This window comes from Hippocampus zosterae, chromosome 17, assembly GCF_025434085.1.
Source record: "Hippocampus zosterae strain Florida chromosome 17, ASM2543408v3, whole genome shotgun sequence".
NCBI lineage: Eukaryota > Metazoa > Chordata > Actinopteri > Syngnathiformes > Syngnathidae > Hippocampus > Hippocampus zosterae.
The window spans coordinates 1337801-1364066 of NC_067467.1; the positions used below are offsets into that span (position 1 = coordinate 1337801).

Here is a 26266-nt window from a genome sequence, read left to right on the forward strand (position 1 = left end):
AAGCGTTGCAACTTGTATCAATTTCCAACACGTTGCCAGCAAAGCAAACAATTGTGTCTAAAGTTGTTGTTTCTTTTAATATTTGGAATACAATTAAGTTCCTCCTATGTCGTTGGCTACAACTCCACTCCTATGTAACTAAGAATGACTTTTGAAACGTAAACAGATATATTTAGATGCATGAATACATTTGAATTCATGAACAATAATATAAAAACGGTTTGTTAACGCTTGACAATATTCGACAAAAATAAAGTGCAACTCATGACATACACAAACATTTGTTGAACGCGATACACAAGTGATTTCCACTCTTAACTCCCACACAGCACAGTGCATGAAATAAAAAGTCATAATCCTATATGAAATTTAAAAATAACATTTTAAATAAACATCTTCACTGATATCAGAATTGTCAGCCTTTGTGTCAAGTCATCCACAAGATGGCAGCATAAATAAAATACAGTCAATACATTTTACATGACGCAAGAACAGATTGAAAATGTACCTGGAGGAGAAAGTACGTCTCTTTAAAAATTAACACACTCAAGTCCTATCATGACACTATAAACTGTAACGTTAACATTGCACAAGAGGGGTTTTAAAGGTGACGTTTTGATTTCAAGAGACCAGGGTGGAGAAACAAACACTACGATCGTGGACTTTATCTTGAAAGGGGGGCAAATTACATCTGTGCCAGACTATGCTAAATAATGAAAATTAAACGTGCACGTTCTCTTTTTATAATCGCAACAGAACTTCTTCAGACTTTTGTGACCGGACACAATAAGGTTTGGTTTCCACTTGGCATTGTGGCAATGCATGCGTCGTAGAAGACTTTCCTGCAATTCTTTAAATTGCAGGAATGCTCAGGACGAAGCGCTAGTCGGACATTCAGGGTGAATATTTATCCTTACCGCTTGCATAGGAAAATATTGTAAGTACAGTACTCACTAAAACACAGTTTTGTGTTGTATTCAGATGAAAACTGCCCAGAACACATGACATGCATTAGTTATCACGTAGCCTAAAGTAAAACGAGCGGGACGCCGGTATTTTAGTTGAACTGTAAACAAAAGAAATGCAAACACCACAGCATTCTTCCACAATAAAAGATGAAATACAAAATGTATCATATATCAGCAACAAAAAAACGTATGCGTATTCAATCAACATGTAAGTGCTAGTTTATGACCATTTAGTCCTAAATAACACGATTAACATACAATGAATTCACACACAACTGCGATTGCACACGTCAAATGGGACAACTTTGAAAGCGAAATCAAGTTGGCTTGGCTTATTGCAACGACTTCTTTTTTTTTCACCTGGACTCATGCACGACGACAATGTAAACTGAGTACCGGTCATCCTGGACACCTGAAGTGGCATTATTAGCACATTGCATAGTGTCCCTGTGCCGACTCATCTGATACGTTATCCCGCTGGATTTTCAGCCCTTTAACCGATCAGACCGGAAGTCAGCTTCTTTTGAAAGCAAGTTTGGTATTTTGGTCCAGGCGCTATTCGGCTAGTCGTATTTGTTTCTGTTATTTTTATGAGACTGACTGTGTTTTAAACATTCTGCTCACTAAACTAATCCAAACAAATTGAAAATGGAATGCCATTTGCACGTTCAGATGGATGCAAAGTTGTGAACTACCTCATGGTCTTCAGTATGTTTTTTTTTTTTTTGGAGGGGGTGTGTGGTAAATTCCATCTGCTTTTTGAATTTCTTATGTTTCCATGTACAACATGCAAAGTTTTTAAAAAATATATATATCTACAGCACATTGTGACAAAGACATCCACAGGCCTATAATACACAACAGTGCGCACACATTTTCGAACAGTGAATGATGCATCTTTTTTTTTCTTTCCTCCCATTATGTTCAACGTTTCAATTGCAGTTTATTTCTCTTCAGGCGTTTACGTTAAGATTAAAAAGGTGTTAATTTAGATGATATGTTTGGATGCTTCTACAGTAAAAGGCAATGCATTGGAGGCTCGGCTTCTTCTGCTTCTTGATCACGAATGATGCTTTGAGCCGCGATTGTTTCCTTTATCCATCTGGAGAGCGCCCCCAGCAGGTGTTGTTGGAGCGCCGCGGCGTGCGGCCGCATTAGAAGCCTCCGCTTTTCCCGCTGGACTGCCTCGCTTTTCCTCGCTTGACTTAGAGGCGTCTTTGACCTTGGAAGAGTCTTGTAAGCCTCCTTTCATAGGCCCAAGTACCGTTTTGGCGACGCTTGTGAGTTGCGTGACAAAGCTGCCTCGATCGCCAGGAGACGTGGCGCGCGGCTTGCCGGAACAGGATGAGGATGCGTTAGAAGAAGGGGAGATGGCGTTTTCTTCCAACACCTCCAGGTGCGCCTTATCCTCCTTGGCTCCCCGATAGCTCTTTGATGCTCTTTCCACTTTGGCGCCGATGGCAACAGGTACATTTGTTACCCCGTGGAGCCGCACCGGGGCCGGAAGGGGAGGCGCGGGACCTTTAATCCTGGTCATCTCCGTTTTTTTATCACCACGACCGCCTTCTTTTTCAACGGACTCGGTGGCCTTACGAGGTTTGGTTGACTCCGTCGTCGATCCTTTGCGACAGCAACCTTTGTCTGCACCCGCGACGGATTTGGTTTTGTCTTCGGCGTTCCCTAAAGTTTGACTCGAAGAGACCGTTTCCGCGTGAGAATCCTTCGGCTTTCTCTCTTGCGGTTGGAGGCACTTAGTTGACCCTGGAGTGGAGACTTTCTCACAAGGTTTGCTCCGAGAGACGGTACCCTCAGAAGTCACGGCGTTTGCCTTTTCAGGTTTGAGCCCCTGTTTCGGCTTGGTCTCGGCGGGGGACGCGGCTGCCGCTGCCACCGCTACGAAAGAGATGGTCTCGATTACAGCTGAACCCCGTTGAGCCCCAGAGATGGAGAATGTCGTGTTCGGGTCAACTGTGGATTGACTTTTTGTTGTTTTGGGCTCAGGACTGGACCTTAGAAGATCACAGGCCGTGGTTTGAGTATCTTTCTCCGTTACCGGCACCATTGCGTCACGGCTGAGTGGCGATTCCTGCCTGCCCAGTCTTCTAACGGGCTTCAAAGTATTGCTTTCCCCTCCGGGAGGTGGAGAAGGGGACGGGGACGAAGAGGATGAGGGAGAAGGCGGGGCGGGTCCATTCTCGCCCTCCATTTCAAGCAGACTCTGTAGGCTGTGTTCACAGTGGAAGGATTCTCTTCTGTAGTCCCCGTGCGTCACCTCCAGACTGTGCTTGCGTAGGCACGCGCCCGCCGTCAGAGGGGAAGGCGACGACGACGATGAGGAGGACGAAGGCGGAACGGGCCCCCCGAGCTTCTCCGCCGATTGCACTCGCTGCAGGAGCGGCGATCTGGGTGGCTCGGCACTCTTGGGACGAGGACGGGCGACGGGTGGCGAGGAGTGCAGCTTGACGGGGAACGTTTGCGTGGTGTTGGAGCTGCCTACCGTGTGGCCGCTCAGGGGCGGGGGAGAAGACGTGGTGGGGGAGGGGGTGTGGGCTAAAGGCGATAAGGGAATGTTGCCGGCGGATTTGCAGCGAGCTGAGCGGTACTGGCGGTGAAGTTTGGGCGATAAGCCATGGAGAGAGCTGGGCCTCATGTGGTGCGAAGTGGCTGGGGAGTTTGGGGTGCTTGATGCAGGGGAGCTGCTCTGCGAGGAAGTGCCTAGGGAGAGGGAGGCACATCGTCGGGATCACTGGAGACAATCGGTATTTAAAAGGCTTTTCCAGACAACCCCCCCCCCCCCATGACAAGAAGACAAGCGTGAAGATGACACGATCAGCATCTTGCTTTGGCATTTACAGTACCGTACCAATATTTACCATTCCGACTCTCTTAAATATCCTTGTTTGCATTCCAAACGTAACGATTAGCAATGGAAACTAGCGCTCGTGATTAGCCTCACTAACCCATGTACGCAGACTCCAGAGTGCTGGATCGATAACTCTGAGTGGGTGAGCGGGCGCAGAAGCTGTGGGTGGGAGACGCGGGTAGACTGTCCCCAGATGAGAGCGAGCGATTCAAAGAGGAGAGGCTTCGACTGGTGTGCAGCAAATTGGACTGCTTGGTGATTTTTCGGAACAGGGAGCTGCGCTTCTTACTGTCACATAACCAAAATGGAAAAACAGAACTTGTGTGACTGCAGACAAGCTAAAAAAAAAGTGTCAATCATTTCGTGCACGTTTTCCTGAACTCACTCTTGACCCTCTTTGGCTGCCGGTCTCTTGCTGCGGCGTGCCATTTTGCATTTATAGCTGCTCTTGCGTGCGGGGCCCACTTTTATGGAGGTGTTCTCAAAGGGAGTCGTCGTAACGGTCACCTTGTTTCCACTCTGAAGATTCAAGAACACTCGTGTTCATATACGAGCACGTTTGGAGTCGTGCGGATAGATGACTCCATCTCACCTTCAGGATGAGCTCCACCACCTCTGTATGGACCAGACCGTGAACCGACTCTCCGTTTACATGAGTGATGAGATCACCGGCGCTCAGTCCGGCCTCTTGGGCGGGGCCTCCGTCCTCCACATGCTGATATAAATAGAACATTGACTTCATAAAAGGAATCTTTTCCGTTTTGCCTGAAAAGATGACTTAAGAAAAATAAGAATAATAAAAATAATAATTGAAAAAAATATGAATTAAGCAGGGCGGCCCGGTAGTCCAGTGGTTAGCATGTCGGCTTCACAGTGCAGAGGTACCGGGTTCGATTCCAGCTCCGGCCTCCCTGTGTGGAGTTTGCATGTTCTCCACGGGTCTGCGTGGGTTTTCTCCGGGTGCTCCGGTTTCCTCCCACATTCCAAAAACATGCGTTTGAACGCTCTAAATTGTCCCTAGGTGTGAGTGTGAGCGTGAATGGTTGTTCGTCTCTGTGTGCCCTGCGATTGGCTGGCAACCGATTCAGGGTGTCCCCCGCCTACTGCCCGGAGACAGCTGGGATAGGCTCCAGCACCCCCCGCGACCCAAGTGAGGATCAAGCGATTCGGAAGATGAATGAATGAATTAAGCAGCAGTTGCAAGCCGACTGCTGCTTAATTCATATTTTGCAAACACAATATTAATCTGAAGGCCCCATTTAGACTAGTAGAGGCACATTGAACATATTATTGTAAAAAAAAAAAAAGTTTTTGGTTGACTTCCCCTTTAAAGCATATGCATAATGGCTGTCGACACCCTGGGCTGGTCCCATCGGGAACTGGCGGCACGTCTCGCTTACTCACCCAGACCATATGGTGTACGCTGTAGACGTCACTGTCTCCGATGTAGACTCGTATCGCTCGGAGAGTGAAGCCATACTTCTTCCCAGAGCGATGGATGGTGATTGGGGAATGCAGGACATTTACGACGGGACAGTAATCTCGACTGGGTGAGGAGTCTCGAGAGGAGGGGTTGGACGAGAGCGAGCGAGGAGACATCGGGCTGGCTAGGGGGGAGGCGCCGTGTTGCTCCACTGAAGGGGGAGGAGAATTGAGTAAGACGCGATAGATCCAAAACGTTTCGGGTGCAGAACCGATGTCTTACCTGCTGGAATGATGACGGACAAAGCTGTTGCGGAAGCAGATTTGATCACTTTATGTCCTGGTCGAGAGTTGCGTTTCTCTCCCTCGGCTGAAAGCTGCTGGTGCCGAACTCTCCGCAGCACCAAGTCCGTGGTGGCCCCTCGAGGCCCTTGGGGCTCCGGAAGCCCCAGAACGGCAGCGCCGGCTGGTAAACAAAACGCGAGAGTGTCGCAGAAACATTTCGGGTCATACTTTAAATGAACCGTGATGGGCTTTTCTGACCTGCGGGTGCGAATCCATTGCTTTCCTTGAGGAACGTCCTCAGATCCCCTTGCGAGGAGATGGCGCCCATGGCTCCTTCCAGGGAGGTGCCCCTGACCTTCACTGGAAGCTGGCCCCGAGAAAGGGACTGTTCAGAATCGACCTCAAGGGGTGAAGCCAAGCGGTGCGTGTCCATGAGGGCAGAGAAGCGCCTTCGGGCCCCAGATGGAGGACTGTAGTCACTCTCGGTGAAGGAGGACTCTGAGCAGGACAAACGCTTCCTGTAAGAAAAAAAAAAAACAAAAGTTTATTAAAAGCTTTTGGTCAATATGCTTATTGTTAAGTCGTCAAGAATTGTAGCTTAGCGGGAAGATCGAGCTATTCTTCTTCTCTTCTTTTTGTCGCTCTTTGTAGAATTTGGAACTCACATCTCAGGTGATCCAGTCCTCCAGTTCTTGTCCCGGAGTGCAAAACTCCCCAGGCTTTCTCTCTTGGCCATTCGATCCTCTCTTGGAACTTTGTGCTCCCTTAAAGTTACACTTGGGGCTTTATGCTCCAGCTGGGACAGATGCTCCATACTGCTGTACACCTTCATTGAACAAACCACACGATAACGTGAATTGCTGGACGTGCAGAGCTCAACATTGGTTGCACATCAAGAGAAGGTTTCGAAGCAGGTCTGACCTTACTAAAGCGGGGCGAGCACGAAGAAAAGCGATGTAACTCCACCGGCTCATCGTCATTGGTATCGTCCTCATCGTAGGAATGCACATGGTGGTAGCGCTCGGACCGTGCTGATGCCGGGGGGGGGGGGGGAGATAAAGCAACGATATTTCTCAGAGTAGTTTGACGTCAGGCTCTGAAGTCGCAGCGGGAGACTTACTGTCAAAATAACTGGTGTCCTCCTCCGACTCCAGGTGAGGGATGAACTCGGCCTTTTGTCTCAGCAAGCTGTTCCAGTTCACCTCTGTGAAGAAGGCGTGCTGCTTCACTTCAAAAGCACCCCCTATTGGGCAAAGATTGGGGGGGGGGGGGGGAGAAAAGCACATATGCATGTTTTTGGGATGTGGGAGCAAACCAGAGTACCCGGAGAAAACCCACACAGGCACGAGACGGGGAGAACACAGCAAACTCCACACAGGAAGGCCGAAGCCGGAATTGAACCCTGCACCTCTGCACTGATAAGTGGTCGTTTAAAAAAATGATGTACATATAGTTGAACAACTTTTTTTTTTCTTTTTGAATGCAGTTTAAACCTGCGCCAGAATGGAACACTAACTTACTGACCTGTTCCGAGTCGAACAAGTGGATTCGTCTGTAAAAGAGAGGCGATGAGATGTTGGGCGTCAAGAGGGAGCGCCTCATCTCCTTCAGGCCAGACAATGTCATCTACGGGGGTGGGGGGGGGGGGGCATCACAAGTCACCCAAAATTTGCAAAAGAGCTCAGACAACGGGAATAAGCTAAATATTGTGCAACTGCGCACGCATACATTTAAAATGCGGCTTTGACGGACTCACCGGTTATCACCTGCCCAAATAGCTCCTCCGGAGTGTCTCCAAAAAAAGGCACGCACCCGACCAAGAACTCATACAAGATGATACCCATAGCCCACCAGTCCACGGGCTTTCCGTAACCTTGACGAAGAATGACCTCGGGCGCAATATACTCCGGGGTTCCACACACCTACGGTCAAAGCCACGTTTGACAGCGTTAGCGGGATTGAACCTGTCACCGCAGGAGCGTCGTGAAAGAGGTCAAAACTGAGGGTTGAACGTAAGCCAGAATGCGGCACGTCTACACGCTCATCTCGACACATCAAAATGTGAAGTAGCGGAGAGAATATATGCATACATTTAAGGTTTCTATCTGCGGAACAGCTCCGATTGTTGTGTGCTCTCCCACCTGCTTATCCAAGAACTCACGGGTGTCCTTTTCGATGTGTCCTTCGTACAGGTTGGTCGTCAGACTCATCAGACCCATTTTGGACAGGCCAAAGTCCGTAAGCTTGATGTGGCCCATTGACGTTATGAGAAGGCTGAGCAGGAGATCGATATCGTGAATTGTGATGATCGGAAAACCTTATTTTCAAAGATGTCATTTTAATAGTTACTTGAAATTTAGGAGAGCGGCTTACTTGTCCGGCTTGAGGTCGCGGTGCACAATGCCGTAGTTGTGTAAGTATTCGAGCGCAAGGACGGTTTCAGCAAAGTACATTCGAGCCATTTCCACCGGAAGAGCCCCGATGTTCTTCAGCAGAGTGGCACAGTCTCCTCCTGGCGGCGGAATTCAAAACTTGTTCAGTCGGTCACCAATATGAGCAATGAAAATGACAAACCATGACCGGACAGTATTCCCCCCCCCCTCCCCTCCCCCAGGTAATTACATTTTCTCACCTTCGACATACTCCATGACCATGCACAGGTGCCGACGGGTCTCAAAGGAACAGAACATGGAGACCACAAAGGGGTTCTCGGCAAATGTGAGGATGTCTCTCTCCACAAAGGCCTGTTGGATCTGGTTCCTCAGGATCAGGTTTTGCTTGTTAATTTTCTTCATGGCAAAACGCTGACGCGTCTCCAGGTGTCGGACCAGATATACGGCACTGACGGAAACCAAAACAAAAAACCGGCATTCACTATTTTCAATTCGTAGCCATTACTGGTCATCGTCGCGAGTGAAGCCGCCGCTCTACTTACCCGTATGCTCCGTGGCTAATGAGCTTGATGGTCTGGAAGTCTGCTTCACCTGGTGGTTTCATTGCTTTAATCTTCCCCTTTGGATAACAGATTACAGAGTCGATAATTGCCGAGCAACATAGCGATTCAAATACACATGATCGTCCTTCATCGCGAAGTTGCTTGGGAAGGAAACGGAGCAAACCAGGAACAGGAAGCGTGAAACCAAGGTTGGGACAAAACACTGGAGACGAAGTGGTTAGGGAATGGTTGATGTTTTAGCTGTTGAGTGTAAAGGTTATGATTCACGTAAGAAATACATCGGAAAAAAAGTGCATCAAATGAAATGTGGTCAGTGGACTCGACACACGTAGAGTCCATGGATAAAGCTCACCTCTGCCGAGTCATCGGTTTCAGGTGTTAGAGGTCCTTCGCTGTCATAACTATCAAGGTTTACCATATCTGACAACAACAAAAAAAACATATCAAATCAGACAACATACTGTCTTGCACACAGGTGGACAAAAATATTGGGTCACGAAAAGCCAACAGTTTTAGAATACATTGTTCTAAAAGAGTACCAAAAGGTCTCACCTAGTTATCCCTTGATAAGCTAAAATATGGTCTTAGTCATTATTATTATTATTATTTTAAATGTAAGCTATTTTTACTTGCAGCCTGATGGTGTGCAAAGATTCACATCAACCCACCGGAGATCTTTGGCAGGCAGGAACTATAGCTGATGCTGTGAGCCAGGCCCAATCATCCAACATCAAAATGAAATGGAACATATCGAAGTTGATGTGATCAGATTTTTGCTGGGATGACATTTTTAGGCGACCCAATACTTTTGCCTTAAGCGAGTTCCCGCCTTGCCCCCTCACCTTCAAACGGATCTCTGGTGAGTCCTAGCTGGCTGACGATGTAACGAGGGATGTCGGTTTTCACCAGGTGACCTTCCTTGGCGACATCTTCCGCGGCCTCCAGCAGATGGTAAAACTCCTCCGGGTTGAATTCCTGGGTGGTGCCAATGTAACACCACGAATGACGACAGCGCAAGAAAATCACTTGGATGGACGGATGGCTGGAAGACACCTCAGTGACACTTAAAACCACGTTTCATCTTTGCAGGGTTGTATCTTGCAAAAGAACGATGACAGTACAGACCGGGTCATTCGTGGACATTTAGGATTCGGACGGCCTTGAGCTGCATTGAACTTTTAAGTTCATGCAACGTCCCAGCCAACCTCAGTGGAATCAGGGTTTGTTGAAACATACGAGTGAGAATCTTCTTACCAGACACTCCAAGAGCCGAGCGGGTCGGGATATGATGATGAGAAGCTTTTTCACCAACTCCGTGACAAAAGCCACCTCTGAGCTCTCTGAACGTTCAAAGGCCTGCCATTTCAACACAGACAAAAAGCCACAAATTGAAAGATGGAGACCGATAGAATCGCTCCGCTTCCCTTGGGTGATCAGAGCGATGCATCCGAGCGTTCCAAATGTACATCGGCCTCCATTTATCATTGATCGCACCTTCTTCATGTTGACAAGTCAGACTGCAAATGAATGAAAATGTTTTTAGAAATTAATTAATTTCTAAAAATTAATTAATTAATTAATCGTAGTACTGTTGCTCTCCGCAGGGGAAATGATTCCAGACATTTTTGTTGCACGCATTGTGCAGATCCACTGCACAGAAACGCACATTCATTCATTCATTCATCTTCCGAACCGCTTGATCCTCACTAGGGTCGCGGGGGGTGCTGGAGCCCATCCCAGCTGTCTCCGGGCAGTAGGCGGGGGACACCCTGAATCGGTTGCCAGCCAATCGCAGGGCACACAGAGACGAACAACCATTCGCACTTACACTCACACCTAGGGACAATTTAGAGTGTTCAATCAGCCTGCCATGCATGTTTTTGGAATGTGGGAGGAAACCGGAGCACCCGGAGAAAACCCACGCAGGCCCGGGGAGAACATGCAAACTCCACACAGGGAGGTCGGAGCTGGAATCAAACCCGGTACCTCTGCACTGTGAAGCCGACGTGCTAACCACTGGACTACCGGGCCGCCAGAAACGCACAGGCAAGGGAAAATGGGGTTGCGGAGATGCAGAATGGTATCGCCCACGTTTGCGGTTGAAAGATTTTAGTGCCTTGCTGAAGGGTACCAGGCACGCATAATGACACATAATGATGCATTTCGCTCGAGCGGCTGCTTGCATTTCTGCTCCAAATGATGAAGCGAGTTGGTCATTGGGATGAGTTGCACTCCTCCTATTGTCTTGTTGACTTGCACCTACATCATGGAGTAGCTTCTCCAGGTTTTCCTGCAGCTCGAAAAAGTAGACGGATGTGATGAGTCCCTCGCAGGATTTCGTCAGGCAGTCCCTTGAGAGCTCAGCGATCTGGTGGTGGATGAAGCTGAGAACCCCGTCGGCTAGCGGGAGAACATTTTCAGGAGCGTAAGCGTGGATGAACTCGGCAAGCCTCCCTTCCATCTGCGCAGTAGCCTGGTGGAACGAAACGGCGTCAGGCCCGAGGCTCATTTGGCATCTGCTATGCACTTTGGCAAGGGGAGTCTCACCTTTGGAAAGCGCTCCTTGTACACGTGGTTCATCATGACGATCTCGTTATCGTAGCAGGAAGACGAGCGTCCCGGGCTGCAAGGAGTTATCACAGAAGTAACAAGTGGAATCCCCCCCCCCTTCAAATAGCATGTCGGCACATTGATTCAACTTTGTAGGGGCAATCCCGCGCAAGTGTGTTTTCCGCGACATCACGACGGCGCTGCTGACCTGAGACTGCGGGAGCGCGGGCGCATATGCGGAGACGAGCGTCCGCCATCGTCATCCGTGATGCTCTCCGTGCTGCCAAAGTGCTTGGATAAGAAGTGGAGCTCATCCATGGTGGGCTGGAACGGCAGCTGGTGCAGCCGCTCATGAGAGGAGCTGGACGACTGGAGAATAGTGCGACGGGGGAGGAAGGGGGGGGGAGAGCCGAGGGCGGAGGGGGAACAGGAAGCGCATGGTGAAGAGGGGGGGTGGGGGGGGGCAATGTTGAATGTTGAGGAGGAAGGGCAACAAGAATTGGGTTGATCGGGGAAAAGAAACAGTCCGAGAGGATGTGTGGCAGCAAACAAAACAAGACTTTGAATACGCGCAGCAGAACAATGAGACTTTGGCCCCTCTCCATTTGCCAAGCCAACGATTTCCTGGTTTTGTCACGTGGAACTCAGAGTCCCGTGTCACGACTTACGGTCCCTCCGTATATTACGGCACAATTCTACACGGCTGTCAAACGACAACAATACAAGGTGAAATGAACGCTTCTTTGCTCATGGGAATGAAAAGTGGCATCTTTGTGGAAGGGAAAATATTCGGCATGGGATTTTCCTACGTTGGGCACATATTGGGCCGCCGGGGAATGCCTTTCTGAGCACACCGCTTTGTTCCACGGAACAAACAAAGCGGGCCGCGTCTCAAATGAGCTCCTGCCCTCCGAGCTAACCACTCCCCGCTCTCCTCCTGCACTTTCCTCCAATCGCGGTCCGATGGCAAGAGGCCTCCCAAGTCTTTGACGCAAACTTCCGCAATACATTACAATACAATACATGCTGATTTATAAACGGTGGCGACAGCACAGCTAAATAGGAAGAAGCAATTCCATTTAGTGGGGAAGGTGCTGATCCAGGGATTGAGAGGTCTTCAACAGTTTCCTTATTTTGCAGCCAATAATTTATTCATGTTGACAACAAAATATATACCGGTATATATTTTGAAGGTAATTGATCATTGAACGGGTCAAGACTGGACGGATGTCATTCCAAGCGCTCACTGAGTCATTGCGCCTCCTTCACTGGAACGGAGGAGGACTATTTTCAATCCGAGTGACTTACTGTTGAGCTGGGAGTGTTGGTGCCATAACCAGACGAGGGCAAAGATGCTAAAGACCAACGTCGTCCGTCGGCCCTGTTGAGAAAACAAATGCAAAAACACTTGTAGGCCATTTTATACATCCATCCATTTGCCGAACTGCTTGATCTTCACTAGGGTCGCGGGGGGTGCTGGAGCCTATCCCAGCCGTCTTCGGGCAGTAGGCGAGGGACACCCTGAACTGGTTGCCAGCCAATCACAGGGCACACACAGACAAACAACCATCCACGCCCACACTCACACCTAGGGACAATTTAGAGCGTCCAATCAGCATGCATGTTTTTGCAATGTGGGAGGAAACCGGAGCACCCGGAGAAAAGCCACGCAGGCCCGGGGAGAACGTGCAAACTCCACACAGGGAGGCCGCAGCTGGAATCGAACCCGGCACCTCTGCACTGTGAAGCCAACGTGCAAACCACTGGACTACCGGTGCGCCTTTGTACATCCATGCAAATTCTATTTCGCATGTGAGACAAGCTCCATTTCCAACGCTTGTACTTGACGCCATTCTTCATTTGCTGAGCAGTTTTCTTTTTTGGAGAGGTTCTGTTTTGTTTTTTCTTACTTCCCTTGGGGGCGGGGGGGCACAATGAGCCAGCTGAATGTAACGGCTCAGCCCAGTCACACATGAGTCAGCCTGTTAGGCTTCCCGCCATGTGTAAAGACCTCACGCCACAACACTTCCTGGATTTTTTTCATCGGGTGCGTACTTGTTATCGCTGTTGCCTCCCATCCTTCTCCACTCACACTCAGTCCCTCCACACATCAAAAACGAGTACGCGTGACACTTGATACATTCAAGTATGTCGAGTGACCTTCTGGAGGAGGCGAAGGAGAAGTGCGCGGGGGTGCTCGGAGAGAAGTTTCTCGGGCTGTCCAGTGGACTACTTCCTGCGGGGACAAAGAGGCACAAATAGGAAAAGTCAACAATCGGTACGCCCGTCAAAGCAATTTTGACACTCTGGAGGAGGTGGGCAACAGAAGGATGCTAACTAAGCTAAAGGCTATGATGGACAGTCCCTCCCACCCTCTCCAGCCCGCCCTGACAGCACTAGGTAGCTCCTTCAGCCAGAGGCCGTTACACCCGCGCTGTAAAAAGGAGAGATACCGACGCTCGTTTCTACTGACTGCTGAATAAAAATAACAATAATGAAAATAATAATAATAATAACTAAATGATGTGATGCGTGTGATGTGAAAAACAATTGTAAACAGCACTGCGATTTATCCATTTTGTATTTATATTGCACTTAATTGAACTGTGTTTGTTTTTTCTTCTTTCTACCCACATTCCTGTAAATTTTCCCCAGCGTGGGACAAATAAAGGATATCTTAAGTGCGGCGTGCGAGTGCTACGGTGCTTACCGAGGTGTCCGGGGAGAGGCAGAGGGGAGTGTGGGCGAGGCAGAGTGGGGGAGGTGGTGGTCAAGATGAGGCTTTTCCTGTTGCTTGTTCGACAGCTACAAATACAAAAGAGAAATGGAGACATAGCGCGTGTTACATGAACGCCGTTGATGTACCCCACAAGATGCCATCTGCACTCCCCGCAGTTGCACCCCCGGAGCCGGTCCACAAACAAAGCAAAATGGCTCCTTTATTGAATGGATACCAACACATTGCTATTTATCATTGAACAAATCATCCCGATGCTATAATATTGCGCAAAGGAAGAAAAAAAATGGCTATGAAAACTCAACTTTCCATGTATGGGCTGCAATGCGGAGATGCAACGTAGATCGAGCTCCAACACGGAAAAAATGTTTTGTATATTCAAATACTGCATCCAGCGACTACCGCTGGCCTTCACTTCCATCATTTGTGTGCTTGCAAATGAAGCGCACCGAAAAAGTCGGAGCAAGCTTTCACCCGCAAAGCAACATGAGGTAACACCTTGCAAAATCTACCCGAAATGGAATGACATTTAGTCGGATCCGGCCGAGCAGTGTCGCCGGAACCGAATGTGCGTGTGGCAATTCTGCGCAAATGTGCCATATGGCACTTTGTGAACTGGGTGGATGCCATTCGAGCGCAACACTGACGCAGCAATTTCCTCGAACCCTGGGGATGCTCAAGTGAAGCTTCACAAAACTCCTGCGCGCACAGATTGACCCGAACGCCACAGAGAACAAAGGAAAGTCGTGGGACTTTTTTTTTTGGGGGGGTGGGGGGGTGGAATGGATTCTCAGTGCTGTGATAAACGAATAGAAAACATGATTGGACACAACACGAACTGGCATGGGCTGAATTGACCTCAGGCAAGTCCATAAAGCAAAACGCAAACTGCCCGTTTGTGATGCGGATTTCAAAGCGATGCTCAGAGTCCTTTGGTGGTCGCTGAAGATCAAGCGAGGGCACGAGGCGGCGAGGCACTCAGTGAAATGAGACCGGAGAACGCAGGCGGCCAACGAGGACGCGTGACGATCGACAAACAGAAAGTAGTGGATATCACGGTCGGGGGGTGGGGGGGGATTAGCTGCTTATAAATCCCGAGCTGACAGCTATTTAACAAGAAGTGCGGCCTCTCCGGGAGGAACGTGGGGACCATGGAAAAGGGGTCGAGGGTCATGTGATATAAAAGAGGGGTAAAAAAGAGGGTAAAAGCTGCAAGCAGAACTCTGCCAATCATCTGCCAAGCCCCTGAAAAGATGACCGGGAGAAAGGTGTCACATGCAATGACCTTTACGATGACCTCTATACCTCCGTTCCTTCTTGGATCGACCTTCTGTCCTCAAAAAGCTGAGAAATAGCAACAACCGAGAGGGGGCTTCATTGTCAAGCACTCAAATATTCTACTCGGCCTGAGGTCTTACACTACAGCCGTTTGAGGAACCATCCTCAAACGTGTTCTCCAGTTGGTTAGCGAGAGAAGGTACACGAGGGAACGGATCAAAGATACTAGTTCCGCGGCTGCGAGAGGAAAGATGAGAAGAGGGCCCTGAAGATTTCCGAATGGGAGAAGCGGCACCTTGTTGCAAAGAATTCTGGGATCCTCCCGAGGAAAAAGCAGCACTTGACAAGAGAGAGCTTGTCCACTTTGATCGAGGGAACGGCCTCCCGGTGGTTTGCCCGTCGTGGCTGAGTGAAGTCGAATGGCTCGTTTTTGTTACAAGGGCACACAAATGAGCAAGCGGAATTCACAGAACGCCGGTTCTTGTCTTTGACCGCATATAAAGACCCGCAGTTAACAAGGCTGCGCTTCAAAATGTTTTGACATTATAGTGTTTAACATTGTTGTACTTTACTGTATTAATTGAGTTGCAGACATACGCGGCGATGGTGCGTCACTAGATAAATACGCGATTCATTTCCATACCGTATTGTACACGTCGTAGCTACCGATTGGTCGTGTCCCTCGAGGTTCGACCGTAATCGTTATTTGAAACATACGTTACCGTTGGACCGATTCGCTTCTGGCCCCGCATGAATGTGAATGACTCAAAGAAGGACTCGGGAGAGCAAATTAAAGTGGCAGGAGCGAACAAAGGATGCAAGAGTGAGATGGTAAAAGCCAGCATGCGTGTCATACAACCACGGCAGGCTACGCGCTAATGGGAGAGCAGACACGGATATCACCCGAGGGCCCTTCGCTCTATCTCAGCCTTTCCATTCTTTGCCTCTTGCGTAACCTTCCACTTCATTTTTCCACCCTCTGTGCATTCATCACCCTTTGACTTCTCTCTCGTTGTGTGTGCACATATCTTGATGTCTTATAGGCAGTGAGAACTTGATGATTGATTTTTTTCAGATCATTTGCTCTCTGCCCACAATAAAATCAAATGAAGCCAATCCCCCAATAGTGCCACTGCCGGGGGGGATTAATGTCATCTCAGATTTTTCACCCTGTTGATATCATCGTGATAAAATACTGGAAAAGGGTTCATGATTTATAATGTTTGGGTGCCCGAATTTGCAAGAAATCCGCAAATGACAGAGTGGTTCAACAATCTCAAAACAGCTTCCTGGTCCGCGTCGCTCCGCAGCTCCCCTCGCAACACAAAAACACTCGTCGTACGGTGTTAAGTGGCCACTTAATTATGCCTTTTAACCCCACTTTAAAAAGGGTGCTCATAAAAGGTCACGGCTGACAGAGCAATGACGCAGGTTAGCATACAACCTGCCCGAGCAGAGCGCCATCCGCTTCCTGTCTTTGCCTCGTCGTCCTTTTAGTGTGTCGGAACACGTTGTGGGAGCAGCTGATTGCGACGGGAGCCGTCAGAATGCAGCAGGTCTCCCGCTGCGCCGGGGAGCTTCAACTCCATTTAAAAGTGCACTCGTGTGTGTGTGTGTGTGTTTGCGGAAAATCAAGGCAGGAGAGGAAAATGAAGAGGCAGCAAAGGATTATGGGTAATTTTCCCAAGCTAAGGTTGTGTCATTTATGACGCTTCTGTTTTCGTCCGCTTCCACTTGCGTGCACTTGCAGATGAGTTAAAAGCTTTTACTTCAGGCAATGGAAACTAGGAATGAATGAATGAATGAATGAATGAATGATGCAGAGAGCAAACAGAGATCCAAAGTCCATGCGGACTGTTGCGTAACAGGTTGAAGAGACATAGATTTTGCTGAAGGGCAAAGCTGGTAAGAATGTGTATTATTTATTCTCAAAGTGGCTCCGCGGGGGTTGACCCATGAATGGACGCAGGAGCCAAGGAGCTTGTCTATAATGTATGGTGGCTGTTGATATTCTGCGTGGGGGGGGGGGACGAAGCCCAGCCTGCATTCAAATCAAAGGCCGTCGCAAAATGCAGGTCGATGTGAGATGTAGCGACCGAAAAAAGGGAGCACTTGCATTCAGCACCACGGACAGCAACCAGATGCTGACAGACACCCCGAGCGTCACTCCACCACAACCTTCCAAACCGCCAACACCGCTGAGCTTCCTTTAAGAAGCGACAAGAGCAAATATGGAAGAAGTGAAGGTAAACACTCACCTGCTGCTCTTGCGAGGCAGCGGCAAATCCTTCTGGAAGAAACACAAACACGATTAAAAAAAAAAAAAAAGAGATCAGGTAGGGGAAAATCCACAATATCTGTGCAGGTCAATTCTGTCCTGGTTTCCGATGAGAAGCATCGCGCAACATGTTAGCGTCAGATGAAATGAGTGCAACGGCGGCTTCACGCCTTCCTCCGTCATATAGAGGTTGACATCGAAAAGTCGCCGTTCGCCAGGTAGCGGCTAACTGGCAGCCACGGAATGGACTATGTACATTGTTTGGGAGTCACGTCACACCAGGACGGTCTTACTTCGGTGAGCCATATAGAATGAGCAAAAAAACAAAACAAAACAAAACATTCAATCATTGATCAAGGGAATAGAGCAGACTGCGGTTATTTCGATGCTTTTGTGTCAATCAAACCTGTGAGCATCTGCCCACTGCCCCTCTGAGGGAATAACAAGTTGGCACATTAAACAAGGTGCAGCTGTCTATAGGCCGTGGTTTTCCACTTCAGGAACTCGAAGGGAAATTGAGGTCAGCCCGCATTTATTGAATGCGGTTGCCTCTGTGGGCGCATTTTTCTCTGTCTTTTTGGCAAGAAAAATAAGCACCTGCTACCAGACGGGGCAGCGTTACGGTTGCTCCACGCTTACACTGTGAGTGCCTCCGCTCGTTTGAGGATGCTGCCGATGAAAAAGTGACAAAGTCCAAACCGAGAGTGCCAACTGTGAGCTCTACAATCAAATCCTCACGCAAACGTGGCCTTAATTAGCCTACTAAAAATTCAGCGAAATTAATTCGCCGTCGCTTCCGCCTCCTTACTGTCACCTTGGATTTCCTTTCTCACCCTTAATTATATATCTCAAATCCATTTCAATTTGCAAACGGGCCAGAAAGCCACAACTCATTTGCTAATTCCAATCAAAGAAGCTCGTCTTTGCTCATAATGTCGAGTGACCGGATTTTTCCGTTTCAACCCCTTTCATAAGCCCAACCAACGTACAAAACGGAGCGATTTTAGGCCTCGATCCTTAACGCACGCAACCTTGCTTGAAACAAATGAGATCCGCTTGATAGAGCGTGGGAAGTATTTTTCTTCGGCGGTAGGACTGCTGCCTCGCAAATGCCTTTTTGGTTATTGCCTGGTTGTCGCCGACAAATTTGGTTTTACAACATGTTTGCATGTGGCTTTTCGAGACGTCAAAGCATGTTTGTTGACTTTGACAATGAATAACCTCGTTTATGAGTAAGCCCTTGGCACTTATACAAGTAGAATTGTGCGCACTCCGAGGGCAGGTTCTCAAGATTCTTGATGTGTCATTGGAAAAGTCACTCAACACCCTGGGAGCAAAAAATGTCAATATTTTTAAAGAATAAACTACTATGCAAACAGACTTGACTATACCAGGTTAGCACATCCGCCGACGGGTGATTGGCCCCCAAAAATGTGCAAGATCAACATTGCGGCACGGGTGAGATCAAACGTCTCAACATTTAGACGGCAAACGTCTCCAAATGAATGTAAGCGCTGTGCGAGTTGCATCTGTTCTACTACGCAACGGGTCAAAATGACAAAAGTCACACAACACCCGCGGCGTAATACTCGGAGGCTATCGCTTCTCAGAAATACGTTAAATAAAACTGACAGCACATCTCTAGTTTGCGTTTCAGATTGAATTCAACTGTGGCCTGTCCTAATGGTTGAGTCACACTGAAACCGGCACGGCGAGACGCGGTCTAAATTCACATCCGGCATTTTGAGGCCATGCATCACGGATGTGCGACCCCTGCCCCCTAATTGCAGGGGAGTGGGATGTGTCGCCATATGGCGTGCAAAGAAATGCGTGTATGTGAAAGACAAAGACACGGCACGACAGTTGGGTTGATGAGACCCGAGGGAACGACTGACAAGGCAGCCAATTATATCTCAACGTGGCATTTCTCACTGCACGCACGGGCGCCACAAGAGTCGGCCATACACGCGTTTCTCTTATACATGCAGAAATATGCCAGACAACCATCGTGTCGCCTACCAATGGCTTTTGTGAGCCTGACAGTATGATGCTAGATTGCCCTTGAGCTCGTTCTACATCATGACGGCGCAGCCAGGAGCTCGGTCGTGGGGATGATGATACAAAAAAAAAAAAACATCAGCACCCTTCCTCTACTAATCCCTCCTTGATACCTTTCTCCTCTCTCTATCCTCTCTCGCTTGGAATAAGGGTCAATTTGCCGCTAACTAGCTTTAACGTAGGATCATCTAGCGTTTGCTAGCAATGCTAATTTGCTGCTACCCGAATGAATAAATGGAAATACATGTCAACAGAAAAGCACAAGAGGCTGCAAACCGCCCGGCGGGCTGCTCATCTCTGCTCAGTACACTTGACTGAATCATGCAGAGATTGGGGGTGGGGTGGGGGTGGGGGGGTTGTATGACCCATGATTAAGCAGGAAGCTTCAAATCGGATAAGCGCAGTGGTTTGAATCAGCACGCATGGGGTACAATTCATTTGCAACATTTCATCAAGCACGTTCTTTGGCCTACATAAGCTCTTCTAGTCATATCCGTGATCCTACGAGGGCAGGAGAACCTCACCGCAGCAATGATGGAGGGGGGGGGGGGGAAACATATTTTGATCAATCCCATTGACAGTTCAACAGCTATAAACAAGCAACTAGAAACAACGAGGTAAGTCAAATTTCTTGCTCCCTTTTCTGTTTCTTTTCTTTTTCTTTTTTGTCTCGGTCAATGAACTCCTGTTCACACAGACCGCAAAGATATTGTCCCACATTGTTCTTATTTGAACACACAGTTTGCTTGTGACGTTGTACGTACATTCTCGATGCTGATTGGCTATCGCTGACGCGACGCTGCCAAACAAGAAGAAAGAAAGATCTGACGGTCCTAAAATAGTGGTGGCCGACTGTAATAATTTGTTTACTAAAGCATTAGAACAAAAACTCAAACTGTAAATCGAGAGATGACGAAAACTGGCTGACTGTCCTAAAAATGCGGTGACAAATTGTAATTTAGCGAGTTGAGTTAAAATAACCATGACGGAGTGAAGGTGGCCCGACTGCTGGCGAATGTCAAATGACAGACCGGCAACATTCACCGACAGGCCCTCCTCTGTCAATTAGTCAACATTAAGAAACGACACTGCAGGACCTTCAATTCTATTTTTTCTAGAGTGTGCTGTGCTGTATGATGGAAATCAATTTTGACTAGTACACATTTGTATTATTAACGATACACATTTGATCATACTATTTATAATTATAGTTGACATTAGTTACAGCTGTATAGTACGATGTACTATAAATGTATTGTTTTAATAACGCTTGGAAAATGCATTGTAGAACAATGACAATTATCGCCCATAAAAATACAAAAAATATTGATGGGGATAAAAGTTTAGCTAATGGCGCAGCACACGGAAACAAAAGTGCAATTGTATATGCATTTGTGTTATAAAAAAATACGAATGCGATTTCGGGTCAATCCGTATTGAGGATCACGTCACGGAGAGGCGATGTCCAGCGTGAGCTCACCTGCAGCCTCCGGCGTCGTATAATGCCCGAGTCATCCATGTCTTCATCAAGTGCAAGGGCAATAAAAAAGAACGAGCTCGCTCCGTTCTACGTTCGGACCGAACGGCACTTCAGCTTCCAGCCGAACGGCACCGCAACAGCAGCAGGAAAGTCCTGAGCTGAGGGGTCCGGTGTCACGTCGAGGAGGAGCACGTCGTGACACAAATAGCGAGCGGCCCCATTGTGTCTGCTCCTAATTCGTGTCAATAAAAACAAGCCGCCAAGCGGAAGCTCACTCTTGACAGTTGTTGTCCGGGCATCCTTGACAACCCGCCAGAGGTTTGTCCGTCTGGATTCGGTTGCGGAGGGAGTTGTGACTCCTATTTAGGAGCTCCAACCTGATCTTGACTCGTCCTGCTGTGTCCCAACAGCGCCCGCGAGAAACGCGAGCTTCTTTTCACGCGAGAATTGCCACTTTTGGAAAGCCCAACTGGGCCAAACGCCTGCTTGACGTCTCACGGGAGGACCGCAGCCCAGAGTCGCTTTCTCAAGCCGGAGCTCCTCGTTCGGTCGGCGCACACTTAACTCTCCTTTCGAGAAAACGCCGTTTCTTCTTCAGTCGTCCATCTTCGCTCTCAGCAAGACTGGGCAAGCAGAAGCAGCAGCAACGCGATATTTGTGTGACTCCTTTCTGGGATTCCCTGTCGCCCCTCCTCTTCCCCCCTCTGCCCGAACGCCTCGCGCTCTCCTGACGTCATTGGAGCTTCACGCAACGCGCACAATGATGCGTCATCACACGTCCCGGTTTTGGTTCATATTGGCTGCACGGCAAACGGTCTCAAATAGCAACATTCAGCACCAGAGATAGTGACACATGACTGATTGATTGATTGATAGATAGATAGATAGATAGATAGATAGATAGATAGATAGATAGATAGATAGATAGATAGATAGATAGATAGATAGATAGATAGATAGATAGATAGATAGATAGATAGATAGATAGATAGATAGATAGATAGATAGATAGATAGATAGATAGATAGATAGATAGATCCACGCTCACAGCTAATTTCAAGTGTTCTATTAACTTGTCACGCATGTGATTGGATTGTGGGAGGAAACTGGAACACCCGGAGAAAACCCACTCGGGCACGGGCAAAACATGCAAACTCCATACAGGAAGGTCGAAGTCGGACTCGAACCCTGCACCTCTAGCCAACGTGCCAACCAGGCGTGTCTTTGCTGTATAATAACAAAACATCAAATGGATTCTACTATCACAACCTGTCTGCTGTGACAGTGGTTATTACAAACAACAAAGTAAGGGAGTGTTGGCATTAAACAAATTAATTAATAATAATTAAAAAAAAAATCTGTGATTCCATAAAAGCTAACTTGGGCTGAGTGAAAGATTTGACGATGAGTAAATGAACCTTCAATTTGACAGAATGTGCTCAGAGATGTAGCCAGGAAAAAAAAATATCCAGAAAGCAGGCTGTCTGTCGTGTGTCGGATTAAATGGAGCGATGGCGGCCATCTGGTTAGCAGTGAAGGAGCCAGACCATCTCTGTGTTGACATTAGGGCTTTGTTTTGTGGCCTGTCGGCAAGCTGTGCAAACCCCAACTCACCTTGGCGGCATCATTGGCGCTGGCTGCCTCGCAGCGACACAAAACCTTGTTGCCTCCGAGTTCCATCAAAACCTCCAAACCCCGTGCTTGGGCTACACTCCAAGAGGATGCGTAGTGAACAAATGAGGCTACGCTTCAGTGCTGTCGCACCGGAGGCGTAAGAGGGCCAAGCGCAGGGCTCGAAGTAATGAATTGCTTGTGCTAAGCAGTTTCTCAACACAGAAGCGACGATGGCACTGTCATATCTGCTTACGTAATGATCGGGTAATCCTTTGCGGCTTCGGAGAGTGACAAGTGCTCAGCTTTGTTGACGTCCTTTTTTTTTTTTTAATCATTTTTCTCAACTTAACCCTCCTTGTGGTTGGTGATGGTATTACAACAGGACTGTGGCGCTGCAGGCCGTAGGGGAAAAAAATGCAGCGTCATTCTGTCAGGGTGTTTGTTGTCATCCATATTTGACATCACAGTTTCACTGGGAGGCTGTCAGAGTAATCATTCCGAGTTTGCATCCACCCCCGCTCATTTTGAGAGCAGGACAACACACGACGGCGAGTAAAATATGAATACCAAGTAACTACAGACACGGAAGAAAGCTTGAGGTGCCGACAGCGTCTTACGGAGCGATCTGAGCTTATAGACTGGAAGACATTCGGCCTACATGACATCATAAAGGAGCAACGCATAAAAGAAAGGCAGCAACTGCAGAGCAATTGATAAAGGAACAAGCAGTCACAACAGCTGCTTTGTTTTTACAGTTCAAGTGTTTTGAAGCAGGGCCTTTCAAGCATGAAGGTATTTTGCTGCCGCCTCTGAATGGCATTAGTCGATTTGTGAAGGAAGCAGAGAGGAGACCCCAAAAAAATGACAGCTTTTGTTGTATTATTCTTTTTTTTTCTATGCCAAAGCTGCGGGGGGACAAACAGTCAATAAAGAGACAGAGAACAAAGGCTAAAATGTTCTGAGAGAAGAAGGGCTTGGAAGCCCGGGGCCTAAGCGTGTGCGTGTGTGTGTGCGCACGAGTGTTTTAGTCTTTGGTATGAATGGTAATTGGATGCAGCCTCAAAGCAAACTTGGCAAGAACCGACCGCTAGATGAATAGACCTTGAAACGCACACGCAACGAAGCCTCTTACAATGACGCCGAGTGCTGCAAAAGTACACAACAACGTCACCAAAGTGGCTAACCGCTGCGGCTATCACCTGCACTTGAAATGTCGCAAAATGTCGTTTCGGAAACGGTGATGGGATCCGTTGGGTGCGACTTCAATAGGAAACTTCCTTCACCATCCACCTTCCATCAGTGCAAAAATACAAATCTCTTGTGTGCCTGACAACTGATATTGGAACATGTAATATTGCTATTAAAAAATCTAATTAAAAAAAATGATATTTTCATATATCAAATTCTACTCCAACAAAAAGTCATGAATTGGACAGTCTGACAATCTTGATTTGAAGCACCTTAAATAAATATTTAAAGTATTTCTTATAGTGCTGCTGGTGCTTTGCATGCAATGACGCAGAGTAACCACCGGGAGGAGAACTTGAACAATTTTAGTTTTCGTCAACGGCTAGTCCCTTTCCACTCCCAGTGGTTTTAATATTTGGTGTGCGACGTCGAAGCGTGTTTTTCGTCACCAGGACTTTTCATGTATTGATAGTTGTATTGTTCGTTTAAATTGAGCAGATTGGATTTTCTCGCAGCAATGTATTTCTTAGGAGGCCAAAAGACGCATCATTACTTCCACTCGGCATGTACTGAGCAGACTGTACGTGCCTGCGGTCAGGTCAGCCTCCAGTCAAAGTCAAGTCAGCCGCGACCAGTTCTGAGTGGCCCAAAGTCAGATACGATAGGCTCTAGTCAGGATCAGCGCTACAGAGAACGGCTGGATGGAGAGTCTATCCAGCGCATTAGGTCTTAATCGGTGTCACGGGTGAGCTGAAGCCGATCCCTTTTGACTCCTGGTTGCCTGGCCGCTCAATTACAGGGCACATATCGGCAGACGACAAGAAACAATTTGGAGTCTTCAATTAACCTAACATACAAGTTTGGGGAATTTGGGAGGAGGAGGCCGCGACGCTATTTGAAGGACGCCCCCATGCGTGAAACACAGTTAGCTGATGCATTGTATGTTCAGAGTCGTGAAAATTCGACATCAGCCTTGGAGGTCTGCGTCCTCCTCTGCACTGTGAGGTCGACGCGCCAACCACTGGCTCACCGGGTGGCTCACCGAGTGGCAACGTGTGCCAGCCGAGGGCCAGGCGGAGGCTCCAACACAGGCCGTGATCCAACTCTGCTAACTAAGAACGACAGTCCGGGTACACAAGCAGCAGCGCCGGCCTGCTTTGTCCTCCCTCTCTCCATTCCCTGAATAGCTCTCGCACAAAGGATATCGTTATTTCTCCTCTAATTACCAGATGGTGAACTGTTTGTCTGTCCCACCCGCTCCTCTGCTCTGACCCCCCCCCCCCCCCCCCCGAAATAACGTCCTCTGTTGTGCTGACCCCGCGCGCAGTTACGAAACAGTCTGCTGGGCCAGAGTGATCCCTCCATTCCGATTCTGCTCTTCCACTGAACTCGATGTGATAAACTGGAAAGCACTTCTCCCCCCCCACCCCCCGAGACCACTTTGTTGTCTAATCTCTTTAGGATTTAATGGGATTGGACTGATCATTTTCATGTTAGTCTACGACAAGGAATTGAAACATGATAGCGTGGTCATGGGTAAAAGCAAAACATTGAATAAAAATTTCGCTCAATTGTCATCCAGTAATCCCGTGGGGGGGGGGGGGGTGAAGAGATGTAAAACGTCTCTCAGCCGCATTTGAAAGTGGCTTCCAGTCAAGTATCTTTTAAAATATATATACATATGGAAATGTTCTGCCTCATATTTGAGGGCTCCGTAGTCATTTCATCGCTTTTTTCTCGCCACTGCTGTTGTGTTGCTTTAATCCGCAAGGTCCGAGGCACGTCTCCCGTTTCCCAATCTTTGGTTTTAGGCGGCCTATGTAGGCCACAAGATGCTCTCCATCTGCTCCTCTGCGGCCAAAAGCTTTAGGGAGGAAAGAGGAGCTGCAACGGGGGGATTACCGTGGCACACCGGCTCCAAGTGGAGGTGAGATTAAAACCCACGAGCGTGAACACACACAAGCAGTGGGGGAAAAAAAACAAACACGCCACATTTGCGGTGTTTCGATTATGCGTGTTCTCAAAATGCAAAAGATAGGCGAGTATCTTTTGTGAGATGACACTTTTGGGCCGCAGGCTTCGTCGATCGCCCGTGTGCATCATGAGTCATTATGTCGCACTGTATTCGGGCGCAGGTGGTAAAAATAAACCCATCCTGTTTATAGGTTTACGTGAACTCCCGACGCTAGCCGGAAGGCTTTTGGAACTCGCCGCGTCCTGGCGGCGAGGTCACTTTGCTTAGTTCGACAGAGATTTGCGCTCTCAGTCCTCAGCTTAGCATCCAGTATTAAATCTCATATACTTCCACGAAGCAAAAAAAAAGCCACGGCCTCAGTGGACAAAAAGAATGCAAGACCAGTGTGACTCAGCACCACTTGCTCATGATGGCAGTGGGATTTGCGTTTGGTCTTAAAATCAATTGGTCAAGAAATCTAATTGCTCGGAAGAAGTGGTGCTGAAATAAGACTGTCAACAGGGGGGGGGGGCGCAGGGGGGGGATTTCGTCTTCATTGGGAGATTAACAAGGGAGGGAGTCTAGCCTTTTCTCTGCCACTTGTGCACAAGTGGAGGGGAGGGGGGGGGGGAGAG

General features: G+C 48.2%; 2 protein-coding genes across 3 annotated transcripts in view; one reads left to right on the forward strand and one right to left on the reverse strand.

Annotated features, from left to right (window-relative positions):
• Positions 1-26266, forward strand: part of ntn1b (netrin 1b) — a 202036-nt gene that overhangs the window by 6506 nt on the left and 169264 nt on the right. The gene's annotated exons all lie outside the window — the stretch shown is intronic.
• LOC127589556 (microtubule-associated serine/threonine-protein kinase 1-like) lies at positions 1711-21591 on the reverse strand. 2 transcript variants are annotated; one of them, XM_052048757.1, is made up of 27 exons: positions 20876-21591; positions 17318-17346; positions 13755-13849; positions 13205-13280; positions 12353-12425; positions 11253-11413; positions 11042-11117; positions 10758-10967; positions 9749-9850; positions 9337-9469; positions 8847-8914; positions 8474-8550; positions 8171-8379; positions 7912-8050; positions 7680-7812; positions 7295-7460; positions 7063-7164; positions 6659-6781; positions 6460-6569; positions 6204-6364; positions 5797-6056; positions 5537-5719; positions 5236-5465; positions 4424-4546; positions 4217-4350; positions 3929-4119; positions 1711-3683 (listed from the first exon to the last, which is right to left on the reverse strand). In XM_052048757.1, the coding sequence occupies exons 1-27, from the start codon at positions 20912-20914 to the stop codon at positions 2029-2031; spliced, it is 5058 nt and encodes a 1685-aa protein (XP_051904717.1). In that variant the 5' UTR covers positions 20915-21591; the 3' UTR covers positions 1711-2028. The 2 variants fall into 2 exon arrangements, with proteins under 2 accessions (XP_051904717.1, XP_051904716.1); XM_052048756.1 differs by having other exon boundaries at positions 17318-17349.